Raw genomic sequence first — 13,389 nt, 5'->3', positions numbered from 1 at the left:
CCAAAATGATCTGAATTGTGCATCTCACCACAATGTTCTGAAGGAACACTAACACAAGGTAAAGTATTGCCATAAATCATCTGATATTTTATTGTAGTGAACATCTGGTGCTCCTGGATATAGCTATGTAGTCAAAGGAGCACTTGAAAAGGAAGAAGGAATGCCAGGTACATTCATTAGTGAAAAATAATGTTCAAACCAGGACTTCTTTTGCTTTTGCCATTAGTACTAAACAGCTTATGAAGTTATAAAGACATTAATAGTTACACTGATTTATTGTATTTCCAAATTAAGACCACACCTTCAAAACCTTTCGTTGAATAGACGCCAAAAGACTGCTAAAGTTAAATTTGACATACTGGATGAACAACGCATTATTAAGCTCACCAAAAATCTTAGCCAAAGCCATGTCTTTCAAAAGCAGATACTAATGTTTGTTTGGAGGTTCAATCACTTGAGTAAATAAATACCCAAAATTCAGAAAACACCTGAGTGCAAAGAAGCACAAGGCAGAGTCCAAATCAACGCTTGTGAAAGCTGGTACATCTACATAGCACAGTGTTCTCCTAAGTGGAGTAATTTGGGCCCAGACTGCACTGACATGGCATAGTGCCTGGGCTAACATGTCCTGCCTTTCAGCAGTTTATTACTTCAGGCTTAGTGCCAAACTGACAGGGCTATAGAGCATCAGGCTCTGGAGCAGTCTACACTGTACTTATCATGCTGTAAAAACAGGATCTTAGGAGAACACCTATAGATCCTATGCTCCTTTTGCCATTTACACTCTATTTAAAGCCCTGTCTCTTCTCTTATATTTCTTTATAAGAACAATTCTCTTCCTCAAAGTTTTGGAGCCTATTTCCTTTTAGTGCTTGCAAGCCAGCTATTAGCCCTGGATCCATGGAAGAATGTTAGCTGCCTTCTCCCTATGTGTTTTCATGCAGCTGCTGGTTCTCCAACCTATCCAATAATAATTATGTGAACAAAAGGAACTCTTCCTTTGTGCTTGATGCTCCTATCACAAAAAGAGTGGTTCTCAGTTTACGCATGGCAAGCAGCAAGAGAAGCCAGCCACAGCTCCATCAGGGCAAGGCAGTTGCTTCTTTTCATTCTAGAGAAACTATTATAAAGCAACTACTTCTGCCCAACAACTCTGTCTTCTTGTAAAGACACTGATATTTTCAAATAGATCTGTTATATTATGTCCCATGGTTCAAAAGGACTGCTTTAGGAGAACTTTCAAAGTATCTGCTAAAAACAAATTGTAAAAGCAGGAGCTCATCTTGCAAAGGATATAAAACCAATCAAAGAATCAAGCTACTATGGGAAGAACTGAAGGGCATTATTTCCAAAAATCAAAAGTAGCCTCCCAAAAGGTGTAACTGAGAAATGGGAAAGCCACAGGCCGGAAAATATTCTTAAAAAATAAACAAAAAGAGAATGGAGCAAGTCAACACTTAAGGAAGGACGACAATTTGCTAAACATGGTCCTTTCAATGCCTTCAAGTTACATGGTAATTATTAACTTTTGCCATGCTGACTGTAATCACTGCTGACTACAAATGAAAAACATAAATTCTTACCGTCAACGGCCAATGATACAATGCCTTGTGTGTCCTCAACTCCATACATCACATCACAGCGATACACCCCTGCATCACTTGCACGCAGCTTAGAGAAAGTCAGCGAAGCATCACCAGTCTCCTCTGAATGGGTTGGAACAGACACCCTGTCTTTGTAGTTTTGGCCTATTTTGATGTTCCCATTCTGGGCCACCAGGACCGTGGTTTCTTTTGCATCTTTTCCACTTTTATCCAGTTCAACCTTTGACCATTTAATTCGAAGATATTCAGCTGCATAGCTGGAGGCTATAGTGGGTGTGGTTGAAAAGAAGCATGGCAGGACTGAAGTTCCAGACAGGGATCCTTTAACCAGGGTTTTTTTTTCTGCTTTAACTAGAAGATGGAGGGGGAGAGAAAGGAGATATTGCATTAGTGGACCAGCAAATTCAGAAACATACAATTCACTGGCATTTAATGATTAACAGACCAGAATTCCATGAACCTTAGTTGGTTCATAAGAGCTCTGCTCATTGTAAGGTAAAAAAGAGTTTGTACCAACAACCCCAGCCCTTAGTTGAGCTCCTTCCTGTCTGGACAAATTAATTCACTGATTTATTTATTTATGATTCTTTGATTTATTTTCTCCATTTCTTATTGTAGTAAAGTAATCAACTTTCTTTGGAAATTATTTTAAAGTTTATAGATGGCAGCTGAACTGTAAGAACTATGTTTTCATTCTTCAATGGAATAAAACCACTCTCAGTGACAGCTGGCCAGTTATCACATATTTGTTTCTGGGAAACAGACAAATGAACAAACAAACAAAAAACAAACATTTAGGGGAGCTACTGACTTTTACTCCTTGTCTTACCTCAAAACAGCATGTTCATGTGCTCAAGTCCTAGAAGTACGCAAAGTCATAGGCTGTTTTACATTGCACCCCTTACACCATTAGTCTTTCAAAGGTTAACTCTTTATTGCATACATGCTGAAACAAAAGCCTTTCCAGTTATATCCTCCCAACTAGTCATTCTTTCAAAATTATTTCCTTGTAGCCTGGGGGCCATTAACACATTGAAGAAATGAAGTATTTTAGGATGTTAAAGCGAAAAAGGAAGCAAAGTGTGCAGAAAGTCCCTACTTGGCTCAAACTTGACTTGATAGGACTTTTATCATGTTTATGACATCTCCAGCTGCAAACACTTTACAGTGAAATGCTTCCATCTGACAATATCCTGAGGGGAAAGTTGACTACTGTTCATCCAACCTGCACACAGCAACTGTCTAAAGACAGGATTTCAGTAAAATTTATTTTCTGCGTCATGTTATTTCACCATATTTAATGGCTTAATGAAGATTAAAAGCTGACATATAATAGAACCTATATCTCCTCTTTCACTGACCTGCACTCACACATTTCTTCAAAGGCTGAATAAGATGATCAGCAATTTTAAGTCAGCTAAGATTCATGACGTTTAGAATGAAAATATCTTCAAATACCAGCCACCAGCACAGTGAAATAAGAGACACCAGCACATGAACATTACCTAGCTATTTATCTATCTCTATTTATCTATCTATCATCTATGCACAAAAGGAGTAGAATATTTTGAAACACAAAAGAGAGAAGGAGAAAGGGAAAAGACAAAAAAAAAAAAGAAACTGCTTATTGATTATTTTAACAGCAACAGGTGACATTGTGTAGCATAAAGAATTTAATAGTATCATGTAAAGTATCATGTTCAATAAACAATCAGTAGCTTATTGGCCATGAATTTTGATAATAAAGAACTAATATGAAAAAGAAAAATATTGAACTAACCAAAAAATACCCAGAAATTGGAACAGAAGTCCTTAGGTCATTTCCATTCATGCCTACCTAAACTGAAATGCTTGGGAACACAACACAAAGACAATGAAGATATCTGTATCAAAACTGATTAGACCAGAGAAAGTATAGCAGCAATGGTGTAGTGCTGTGTGAATACAACTGCACTGCATATAATCTCAGCTGAAAAGTCCACATGGAACTAGACTGTTTGAGTAGATCTACCAGCAAGTTGCTTCACTCTATGATTCAGGCATGCACTGAGATTTTCAGGCTTACTTTAACAAGCAAGCAGAGACTGCTGATGCTACAACTCACATGTAACAGTCAAGCATTAATTGCTTCACACAGCCCGGTCCAGATTTAGCAAGAATCTGTATGTAAAACAAGGGATAACAAAAACAGGACCAATATAAAACTGAAGACTAGAGAAATTGCAAACTGAAATTGAAGACAAGCCTGTAGAAGTTACAAAAGACTAAACACCAGTTCAAAAGCTTTGATTGCTAACAAGTTGATTTGGGTAAAATAAATAAATAAATAAATAAATAAATAAATAAAAACACCACCAAACCATTGAAGCAAGAATTTGGGGGAAGTAAGATACCACTTACAAGGAAATAAAACATTGACTTCTCTAATGTTAATTGATTGCTAAAAACTTGAAAGGGCTGCTTTTATTCTGAAGATTTATAATAGGAAAACATCACTGGCTCTTATATCACCTTTAATTTCTTGAAACATCATTGAATTACCGTGGGGTAGAGCCAGAAAAATAGAATGAAGACTTAGTCCTATCAGTTGTGATGGAAAAACTGCCAAATTGCACAGGTGAGAGATTAAAATCAGTCTCAAAATATTTAGTATTTATTATGATCTTTTGTCATCTATATACATTACAGGAACTTCTTAAATGAAAAATGACCTCGTTACAATTATCTTGACTGACGGAATTTTAATAAACTTTCAAGAGAGTTGTTTCTGGTTATGTGTGATCTGGAATATCAGTACTGAACCCTGAGGAAATATATTCTCTTTAAAAATTGTGTCTTCACATCAGTAGACTGAAACCCTTGGCAGCGAAAACATATCATCATGATATGCAAACTAGATTTACCCTACACAGGACCACAATCTAGAAAAGGGGAAGACCACGTAGGTACAAATATATATCTAAATGTAGTAAGCATTATAAAGTGCTTTTTAAAAGCACTTTATGTTTTGACTAGCAGATGAGGAGAATGAGCAAAAAGACAACAGAAGGTGAGAAAAGATCTTTTTCACTACTGAAAAAAAAAATACATATATATATATATGTTTGACATTAAAAGCTAGGAGATGTTACTTCACAGTAACAAAAAACTTGGTTTCTTGCAGTAGTCCAAGCAGAATTTACTGGCCAATGGAGAAAGTATCAATATCTTTTATTAATCCATATAGTCTTTTTTTTTTCTTTAGTATTTTCCCTATGCTTGTACTCTAATGTTGTGTCTCTTTTTGAGCTATTATGCATGTTATGTGACAGACTATTCCTTAGAAGGAATTTGAACACAACTTGAGAAAAGTAAGTATTGCCCACATCACAAGCTTTCCAAGTGTTCCATATCATCACTGTTTCATGACATATCTTCACCTACCCATGTAGGACCTAAAATACTGGTAATATCATGCATTCTTCAGCAAGAGATGGTTCTGAAATGTCTAAACTGGCTGGCAATTAATGTGAGCATTCTGTCACTAACTAAAATGTATCACTCATGGGCATACTTAATTCATTAGTGAAAATGCACAGACAATAAAAAAATAAAATACACAGTTAAATCCAAATCACCTGGCAACAGACACGTCTTGGCAGAACTCCCAGCAAAGTCAATGGGAGCTTTGTACAAGATGATGGGACTGCAGTGTCAGGCTCAGAGCACTTCATACAGTCAGCTTACTAGCAAGTCCTGTGGGCCTTAGCATTTGGGTTTTTGTGTCTTCCTCAATTTAAATATTAAATATCTCCAACATCAGAATAAGTAGCATGAGTAGAATGAAGACCTTTCCTATGTGATACCTCAACAAAAGACAGTCCTGTCAGGTCTAAATTACTGGGTAGGATTTTCACAGACTTAGTATTGTGCTATCTTCCCCAAACCTAAAGCTAAGATATATTAATCTGTTTATCATGGAGATGATGGCACATAGTACTTTTTTTCTTAAAATAAAATAAAATAAAATAAAATAAAATAAAATAAAATAAAATAAAATAAAATAAAATAAAATAAAATAAAATAAAATAAAATAAAATAAAATAAAATAAAATAAAATAAAATAAAAATTACAGCTTGACTTTTCACACTATTTTTCCCCCCTAGCAAAAATGCCGTAGGTCTTCCTAGTCTACCATTTTGGCTGTAAACATAACTTATCTTGCCAATGACATATGGCTTGCTATCTTTCTTTTGAAGTTGGAGAAAAACTATAGAAAAACTTCTCACTTGAAAGCAAAGCATCTCCATAGAATTCTTTGTACATTTTATTTATTTATATATTTATGGTAAATGTTACAAAACTCTTAAAGTAAAATTTTAAAGGATAAAAAAAGGACAGAACTCTGCCATGTTGTATTACACTAACCATGTGACAATACCAATAGGTATGGAATGGACAAAAAGTGGAACAAATGCCTTACGTGAAGTGACAATGTTTATAGGAACAATTTTGCTATGAAATTAAGCTTCACTGAACAGAATGTTGTTACACAGTAAGCAGACAAAAAAATGCTTAAAGGATAAGATTTTATTTAAAACCACATTTATGAGATAAAAGTAATCTCATTTTTGATTTCATCCACAACCTACATATACATACGATATATCTGTCAATAGCAACTGAAATGACCAATGAAGTTGTGTGTTCTTCTGTTAATCTGACTACTAATAATAAGTCTAAGAGAAGTCTTTTCACTAACCCTAATTTCATTAACCCTTTTTTAAATGAAGATATTCAAAAAATAAAATTAATAGACTGCGTGCACAAACTTATATGAAACTTTGGCAGCAGACATAACTGAGGACCAAGACCCAAAGAAATTTTAATAACATAATAAAAAGCTTGCCATGCAAATATGCTAGGTATTTATGAACATGACCATTCAAATAAATGAGAGTGGAAGAGAAAACAAATAAATGAATAATAATTAGTGATGAATGCATAAAATTTTGAATGCCTATAAGTTGCGCTGTTCTAAATTAAGCTTCAGCTTTGTTATGGCTTAATCTGACCCCAGATTCCAGGATTTACACTTTAAAAAAAAAAAAAAGAGGAAGAAGGGAAGGGGAAGGGGAATGTTGAGGTGAACATCCAAATCAAGCCTTTCAGGGCACTGGCAAAGAAAGGGAAGTGTTTAGGATGATGTTCCTGAATAATTGAAGCAGCCTGAATGATGCCAAAATTGACCATCAGACTGAATGACACATGATTAAAGAATCAGATAGGAAAATAAGGTTAGTTTCCAAGTATTACAGATGCTTAGTATTTTCAACTGAAATTTAAAGTTTTCAGCAGAACATATTTCCTAGTAGAAAATGCCAACTCACCAGAACTTATTTTTTATAAATTAATTGTTGTTTTTGTGAAATTCCCCATATGAGTTTTGAAAGAAAGACTTTAAGTTTTCAGAACAGTTTTGCCTGAAAGGAAATATTGCTATTAATTATATGCAAGTGACTACTTAATTAAGACATATGGGGTTACCAGATCCATTCCAGGAAAAGAGGTATGGGAATCTGTTGTTCATGAAAGATTTTGAGGCATAAATTTTACATTCAAAAGCAGGATGTTAAAAAAATTGAAACTTAAGAAATTCCTTAATCATCCAAATGTAAACACAGATTTCATTTTAAAAGTTTGCTTTGCTTTTAACTAAAGTAACAGCTGTATTAGAAAAGTTTGTGATCTTGTAGCACCTATCCTCAAAAATGGGTGTATATATACACACAAACTGACTGTTAACTTCTACAAAACAGAAGGATATGGATCAATCCCAGACTCTATTGGATTGATTTATGAAAATGTTTTCATCATCTTTGTCCTCTCCACCACGGCCACACTCTAAGGAATCTCACGTTTAAGAATGTTTGCGGCAAAAGTACAACCCTCAGCTTTGAAAATAAAACTCATGAAGTTTACAGTGTATTTCAAGGAACAAAAGAGTTTTTCTACACTTCTTCCAAAAGCTTCAGGTGAATAAAAACAACTTGGAACTTGGTCTATATTCCTGAGGTGACCTTTCCAGCACTTTCACATAGAACTTTTTGTTTACTTGAAATTCTATTCTGGAGGTCACAAAAGCAATTTTAGAGGTGATCAAAGGTGGATTAAATTAGGAGACATCTAAAGGTGCCATCCTGTGTTCCACCACTATAAGGGTCAGACCCACTTCTCCCCCCAAACTCCCAGTCCCCTAATTCTGCCAGCTCAAGCAGATGTGAAAAGCATTGAGAAAGATCAAAGATATAATCCAACTGAAAACTAAGCTGAAAAAAAAAAAAAAAAAAAAAAACAACCAAAAACAAGTCATCCACTTTCCGGCAAATCATTTACCTGATTCAGCTGGCCATATATGATAAATAAGTGTCATCACAAAGCAAAACATGCCAACTAGCACCAGGGGATAGAGAAAGGGCAGAACTACCCCATCTAATATTAAAATATATGTGAGATTAGATATAATAGCCCAAATATAATAGCCCAAAATAATCATGAACAGACTTTAAATCAATCATAGCAGAAACATCAGGTTTAAATATCTTGTCAGATTCCTTTCATAGGCATTGGAATGGGCTTCCCAAGGAAATGGTTGAGTCACCATCCCTGGAGGTCTTTAAAAGGTGTTTAGATGTAGATTTTAGTGATACAGTTTAGTAGAGGACTTGTTAGTGTTAGGTCAGAGGTTGGACTAGGTGATCTTGGAAGTCTCTTCCAACCTAGATGATTCTGTGATTCTGTGATTCTTTACCGAGTCCTGCACCTGGAGCGCAATAACCCCAAGCAGAGCTACAGGCTGGGAGATGAGTGGTTGGAAAGCTGCCTGGAGGAGAAGGACCTGAGAGTATTGGTTGATAGTTGGCTGAATATGAGCCAGCAGTGTGCTCAGGTGGCCAAGAAGGCCAACGGCATCCTGACTTGTATCAGAAGCAGTGTGACCAGCAGAGCTAGGGAAGTGATTGTCCCCCTGTACTTGGCTCTGGTGAGGCCGCACCTCGAGTACTGTGTTCAGTTTTGGGCCCCTTGCTACAAGAAGGACATCGAGGTGCTTGAGCGGGTCCAGAGAAGGGCGACGAAGCTGGTGAGAGGTCTGGAGAACAAGTCTTATGAGGAGTGGCTGAGGGAGCTGGGCTTGTTCAGCCTGGAGAAGAGGAGGCTCAGGAGCGACCTTATTGCTCTCTACAGGTACCTTAAAGGAGGCTGTAGCGAGGCGGGGGTTGGTCTGTTCTCCCACATGCCTGGTGACAGGACGAGGGGGAATGGGTTAAAGTTGTGCCAGGGGAGTTTTAGGTTGGATGTTAGGAAGAACTTCTTTACCGAAAGGGTTGTTAGGCATTGGAACGGGCTGCCCAGGGAAATGGTGGAGTCACCGTCCCTGGAAGTCTTTAAAAGACGTTTAGATGTAGAGCTTAGGGATATGGTTTAGTGGGGACTGTTAGTGTTAGGTCAGAGGTTGGACTCGATGATCTTGAGGTCTCTTCCAACCTAGAAATTCTGTGATTCTGTGATCTCTCCTTACATGCTTTCCATCCCAAGATCAGTTATCAGTTTAAAATCTTTATACCTCTACTCCTTTGAGTGATGTACTACAATTCACTCCATTTTAAAGCTGACTAATTATGGATAACACTCTACCGTATCTTAAAACAGACATTTCTGCCTTGAAGAAAGCTATAACTTAGCAAGTAAAAAGTTATAAGTTTGCTATGTAGACTTATATTACCAGTTCATGACCTCTTGTGATCATCACTTACTTTGTCTCTCAGAATGTTTCATATGAACAAATTATTAAATGCCTGGTGTGGATCCAAGAGCCATACATCAATGTGCATTTACAGACATTTTACTAAGTAAAAAATGGGGGAAAACAGCTTAACATTTCATAATCAAATGAATCTCTGCCCTTCTTGAATTAGAAAACGGAAGCTCAGTTTTCATGTCTTGCCCTCTCTCTGAAGCTTTGAGTTTGTTGTCTGTGAGGATGACTCTAATCATCCTGGTTTGTTGTGTTCTTAGTGAAGACTGGAGTAAAAAATTAAATTTAAGGAGGAAGGCTCCCAGCCTGCTTGAGGAGGAAAAAACATATTTTTAAGTCAACTCCACTAAACACAACACTCTTTTCCTTTGTCTTACAAGACTACCTAAAGACTTTGTTAGACACGGTATAAAAGTAGGATAAAAATGGGTATATTTGATTTTCTAAAGGCTAAAATCAGTTCCTAAACAGGAAATAAAGAAAGAAAGAAAAAAAGGAGGGAAGAAAGAAGGTAGGAAGAGAAGAGGGAGGGAAAAATGAGGGAGGAAGGGATGGAGGGAGGAAGGTAGAGAGAGAAAAGCAGAAAGAAGCAGATAAAGTATAAGTAGTAGAAGGAATACAAGAAGAAAAATTCGTGTCTTGCCTTGAGCCTTGGGGAAGTTATTATCCCAGTTTTCTGAGTTTGCAGCAGCTGTAGGGGCTTTTTCCTCACTAGTCTTGAATCAAAATTTCAAATACCAATAGCAACCACATATGAATAGGTACTTCAGTTTTAACATGTTATCACCATGAGAAGCAAACACGGCTCTTCCTTTCCACCCAAAACTAAGACCTGCACCTGCCTTAAGATGTCCTTGCTCTAGGCCCCAGCAGCCAGGAGCGTGCCACTACTTTAATCAGGTAAGCTGACAGCAGCCCCTCACAACAGAATGTCTGGCAGCTGCACTGCCCACCACAGCTGCGTGCTCCAAAGCGGGCCACAGAGGCAAGCATAAATTGGGGCTACTGGTTTTCCCCATACCCCATCTGTATGTATATATGTACCTTTCACCCTGAATACAGAGAGGGTGTCAGTGACCTGTAAACCCAAAAGGCTTCGGTGGTATGACTTACATGAGAACAGTCATTGGAACCTGATGGGTAGGTATGCCCTAAGAATCCCCCACTTTATTCACCACTTCCGCATCTTGTCTACGTCCATCCTGGCAGTCTGTTCTTGCTCCCCATCAGCAGCACTGAAGCCCTTGTAGAGGGTGTCTGCACTAAAATTAGCCCCTGGCAGCCCTCACCTTATCTACTGCAGAGAAGCTCTTCTGTGAATCAGGCTGAATGTACGAGGCATATCTGAACAATAGGTCCAACATTTCACAAGCACAAGCTAAAGGATTAAGACACATTCTTGAACATTTGGAGAAGGCAAGCTGTTTTGCTTCACGCTATGTAATGTTGTTATCACGCTATGCTACTGCCTTTATCATCACTTGAATTATAGTATGGCACTTACAAGCCTCCGGAGACATCAGACAGGTGTGTAAAAACCTCGTCAAAAGCATGCCCACCCACTAAGTGTTTTTTGTATAAATCAGTAAGGTAATAGGGAGAAAACAGAAACAAAGTTAGGTACACAGTACAGTAAAGACAGTGGCAGAGGCAAGAGCAAAAGCCAAATCTCCTAAGTCCTGGGAAATATTCTACCAATTCCCATTGTCACTAAAATAAATATTAATAAATGAAACGGTATATAACAGACTTACCTTTAGGTAGCATATATGTTATAACTAACGTGGAGCACATCCATATGATACTTTTTATATTTAACAACATCTTGACCTACAAATAAAGAAAAAAGGAGTAAGTGGTTAGTAGTACATTGTGTGACAATTCAGTACATTGACATTTATCATTGACATTAGAAGGAGTAATCTGCTCGGGAAAGATGTTCAGCAGGACAGTACAGTAATCCTTAATACACTGATCTTTTGGCATTTTATTCACTGTTTTAAACCTAATTCCATACAGCAGTAGCAGTACATGGATGCAACATGACGACTTCTCCCTGGTGAGGTCTTGCCAGTTCAGCTCCAACCTTCAGGTGACTTTATGTCTGTAACACAGACTGTCTTATCATTTAGCACCAGCAAACAACCTGTTGTGCATGAAACAGTTCTGAAAATGTTTCCCCTGAATCTGCAAATACCCTGAAAAATTAAGAAGCATGCTAACGAAAGCATTATAATTCCCATAAATGTCAACAATTATAATGCTTTTGTAAGTAGGCTCTCCTCCACATAGCTACACATATGCACTATCTAGCCATCATAGGGAACAGCTTTCAAAAGCAGTTCGTCAAGCACTGACCTTAAAAAAAAGTTTTTAATCACAAAATCCCAAGTTTCCTGATATTGCTGCCAAAATACACTGCTTGGGTTCTGAACTTGGGCAAGTAACCCGAACTCAAAGACATCACAGCTGAATTGCTTTATGGAACAGCGAAACAGAGATTTAGTAGATACAGACCTGTGTTATCTCTATGAACCTTGTGTTACATATATATATTTTAGCATTTTTTACATTAGCATTTTAATATCTTGCTCTTTACATGTAAGGTTTCAGGGTTAAGGCATTAACAAACACACCCACAAACTTCCGCAAGCTATCCCGAACATGACAGCAAGACAGAGTTAACTTCTTCAGAAAGCTACTGGTGATGTGTTCAACCTCAGGAAAGTTTTCCACACAGCTTACAGCTTTAGCCCAAACTTTATGGGAGTCTGTGTGAATTGGCATCTACCCTGTAATGGCTGGATGGTTGAGAAAAGATGCAAAACATCTCAAACCAAGCCCTTCCAGTGAGTCAACCTCTAGTATAACAGCATTGTGTTCAAAATTCCCACCCAAAAGGGTTGAAAACCCAAGAGTTTTTCATTCCCTATATGCTGGCTGGTTGCACTGGGAAACATGTGCTGCAGCCTATTCCCAGGGTGTGGAGGAAAAGAATACAGCTGCTTTCCACAGAGCAGGCTGCACCTTGCCAAAGACGCCCCATCTCTGCTTCATCCACTCGACAGCGCTCACAGCATGATGTGATATCACTGATTTGGCAATGTTAACTTCACAGGATTTTTATGACTGAATCCCAAACAAGAACCAAGACCTCTTTGACTTCATTCAGTTCGAGCACTATCCTCCATTAAACTTTTCCTGAAGACTCTAACGCCAGACAGACAGTTTTATCTTCCCTACAATTTGCACAAGCAAAGTTGTACATGGAGAAGACAAAAGTGGCTATTTTATAACTCTCTATAGTTATTAGTTTGATAAAAATCTATTCTGTATTCAGTATACCAAGCCCCCACAACACACTGAAGGCACTGATGAGCAAGAAGGTTGCACATGGTAAGAGCTGCAGATGTCAGAGTCCTTCTAAAGCAGTGGTCCAGTTTTCAGACACAGGCTATTTGTTTGCTTAGATAAACACTTAAATTATCTTCATTATTACACAACATCTCAGAAAATGAGAGGTCACGGTGAGCCTACGGATGTGCACAAACCAGAAGATGCTTCAAGCATCCCTTGAGTCCTGAAGCTTCTGGGAAGCCTCAAGCACCAAAGCCACTGCAGAGCAGCTTCTCAAGTAACACAAGCACTCTGAAGAGTGGAGAAGAGAAGACCTACAGCATTCTCCACCCTCACATACGGTGAATGCAGGACCCGCCCGCAGAGCAAGAGCTCCGGCCTTTGTGAAGGCATGATGGCTCCAGATCTCCCTTTGAGCTGCTCTGTCCACATGTGTTTCCCATGCGTCACACACTGGCTGTATCAGCAGCTAAACAAAAATCTAGAACAAATTGTTTACAAGTTTAGCTTTTGTGTTTACCCATATGCCTCATCTCCCGCCTCCCCCAGAAGGCAACCTTGGATTTTCCGACCAGAAACAAGGGAATCAACAATGAAATCAAACAAATTCACAAAGAAAAAGGAACTAGCAA

At 38.0% G+C, this 13,389-nt stretch overlaps 1 protein-coding gene across 4 annotated transcripts in view; it reads right to left on the bottom strand.

Moving 5' to 3' along the window:
• VCAN (versican) overlaps positions 1 to 13,389 on the bottom strand; it is a 114,925-nt gene that overhangs the window by 96,294 nt on the left and 5,242 nt on the right. For all 4 annotated transcript variants that reach the window (XM_068667656.1, XM_068667654.1, XM_068667657.1 and 1 more), the window contains 2 exons: positions 11,155 to 11,230; positions 1,584 to 1,955 (listed from right to left, as the gene is read on the bottom strand). In XM_068667656.1, the coding sequence (XP_068523757.1) occupies positions 1,584 to 1,955; positions 11,155 to 11,224 (442 nt within the window). In that variant the 5' untranslated portion in view covers positions 11,225 to 11,230. The remainder of the gene's footprint in view (positions 1 to 1,583; positions 1,956 to 11,154; positions 11,231 to 13,389) is intronic.

Source organism: Anas acuta, chromosome Z, assembly GCF_963932015.1.
Source record: "Anas acuta chromosome Z, bAnaAcu1.1, whole genome shotgun sequence".
NCBI classification, from domain to species: domain Eukaryota; kingdom Metazoa; phylum Chordata; class Aves; order Anseriformes; family Anatidae; genus Anas; species Anas acuta.
The sequence above is the reverse complement of the archived record's forward strand: the minus strand, read 5'-3'. Positions and strand labels throughout refer to the sequence as shown.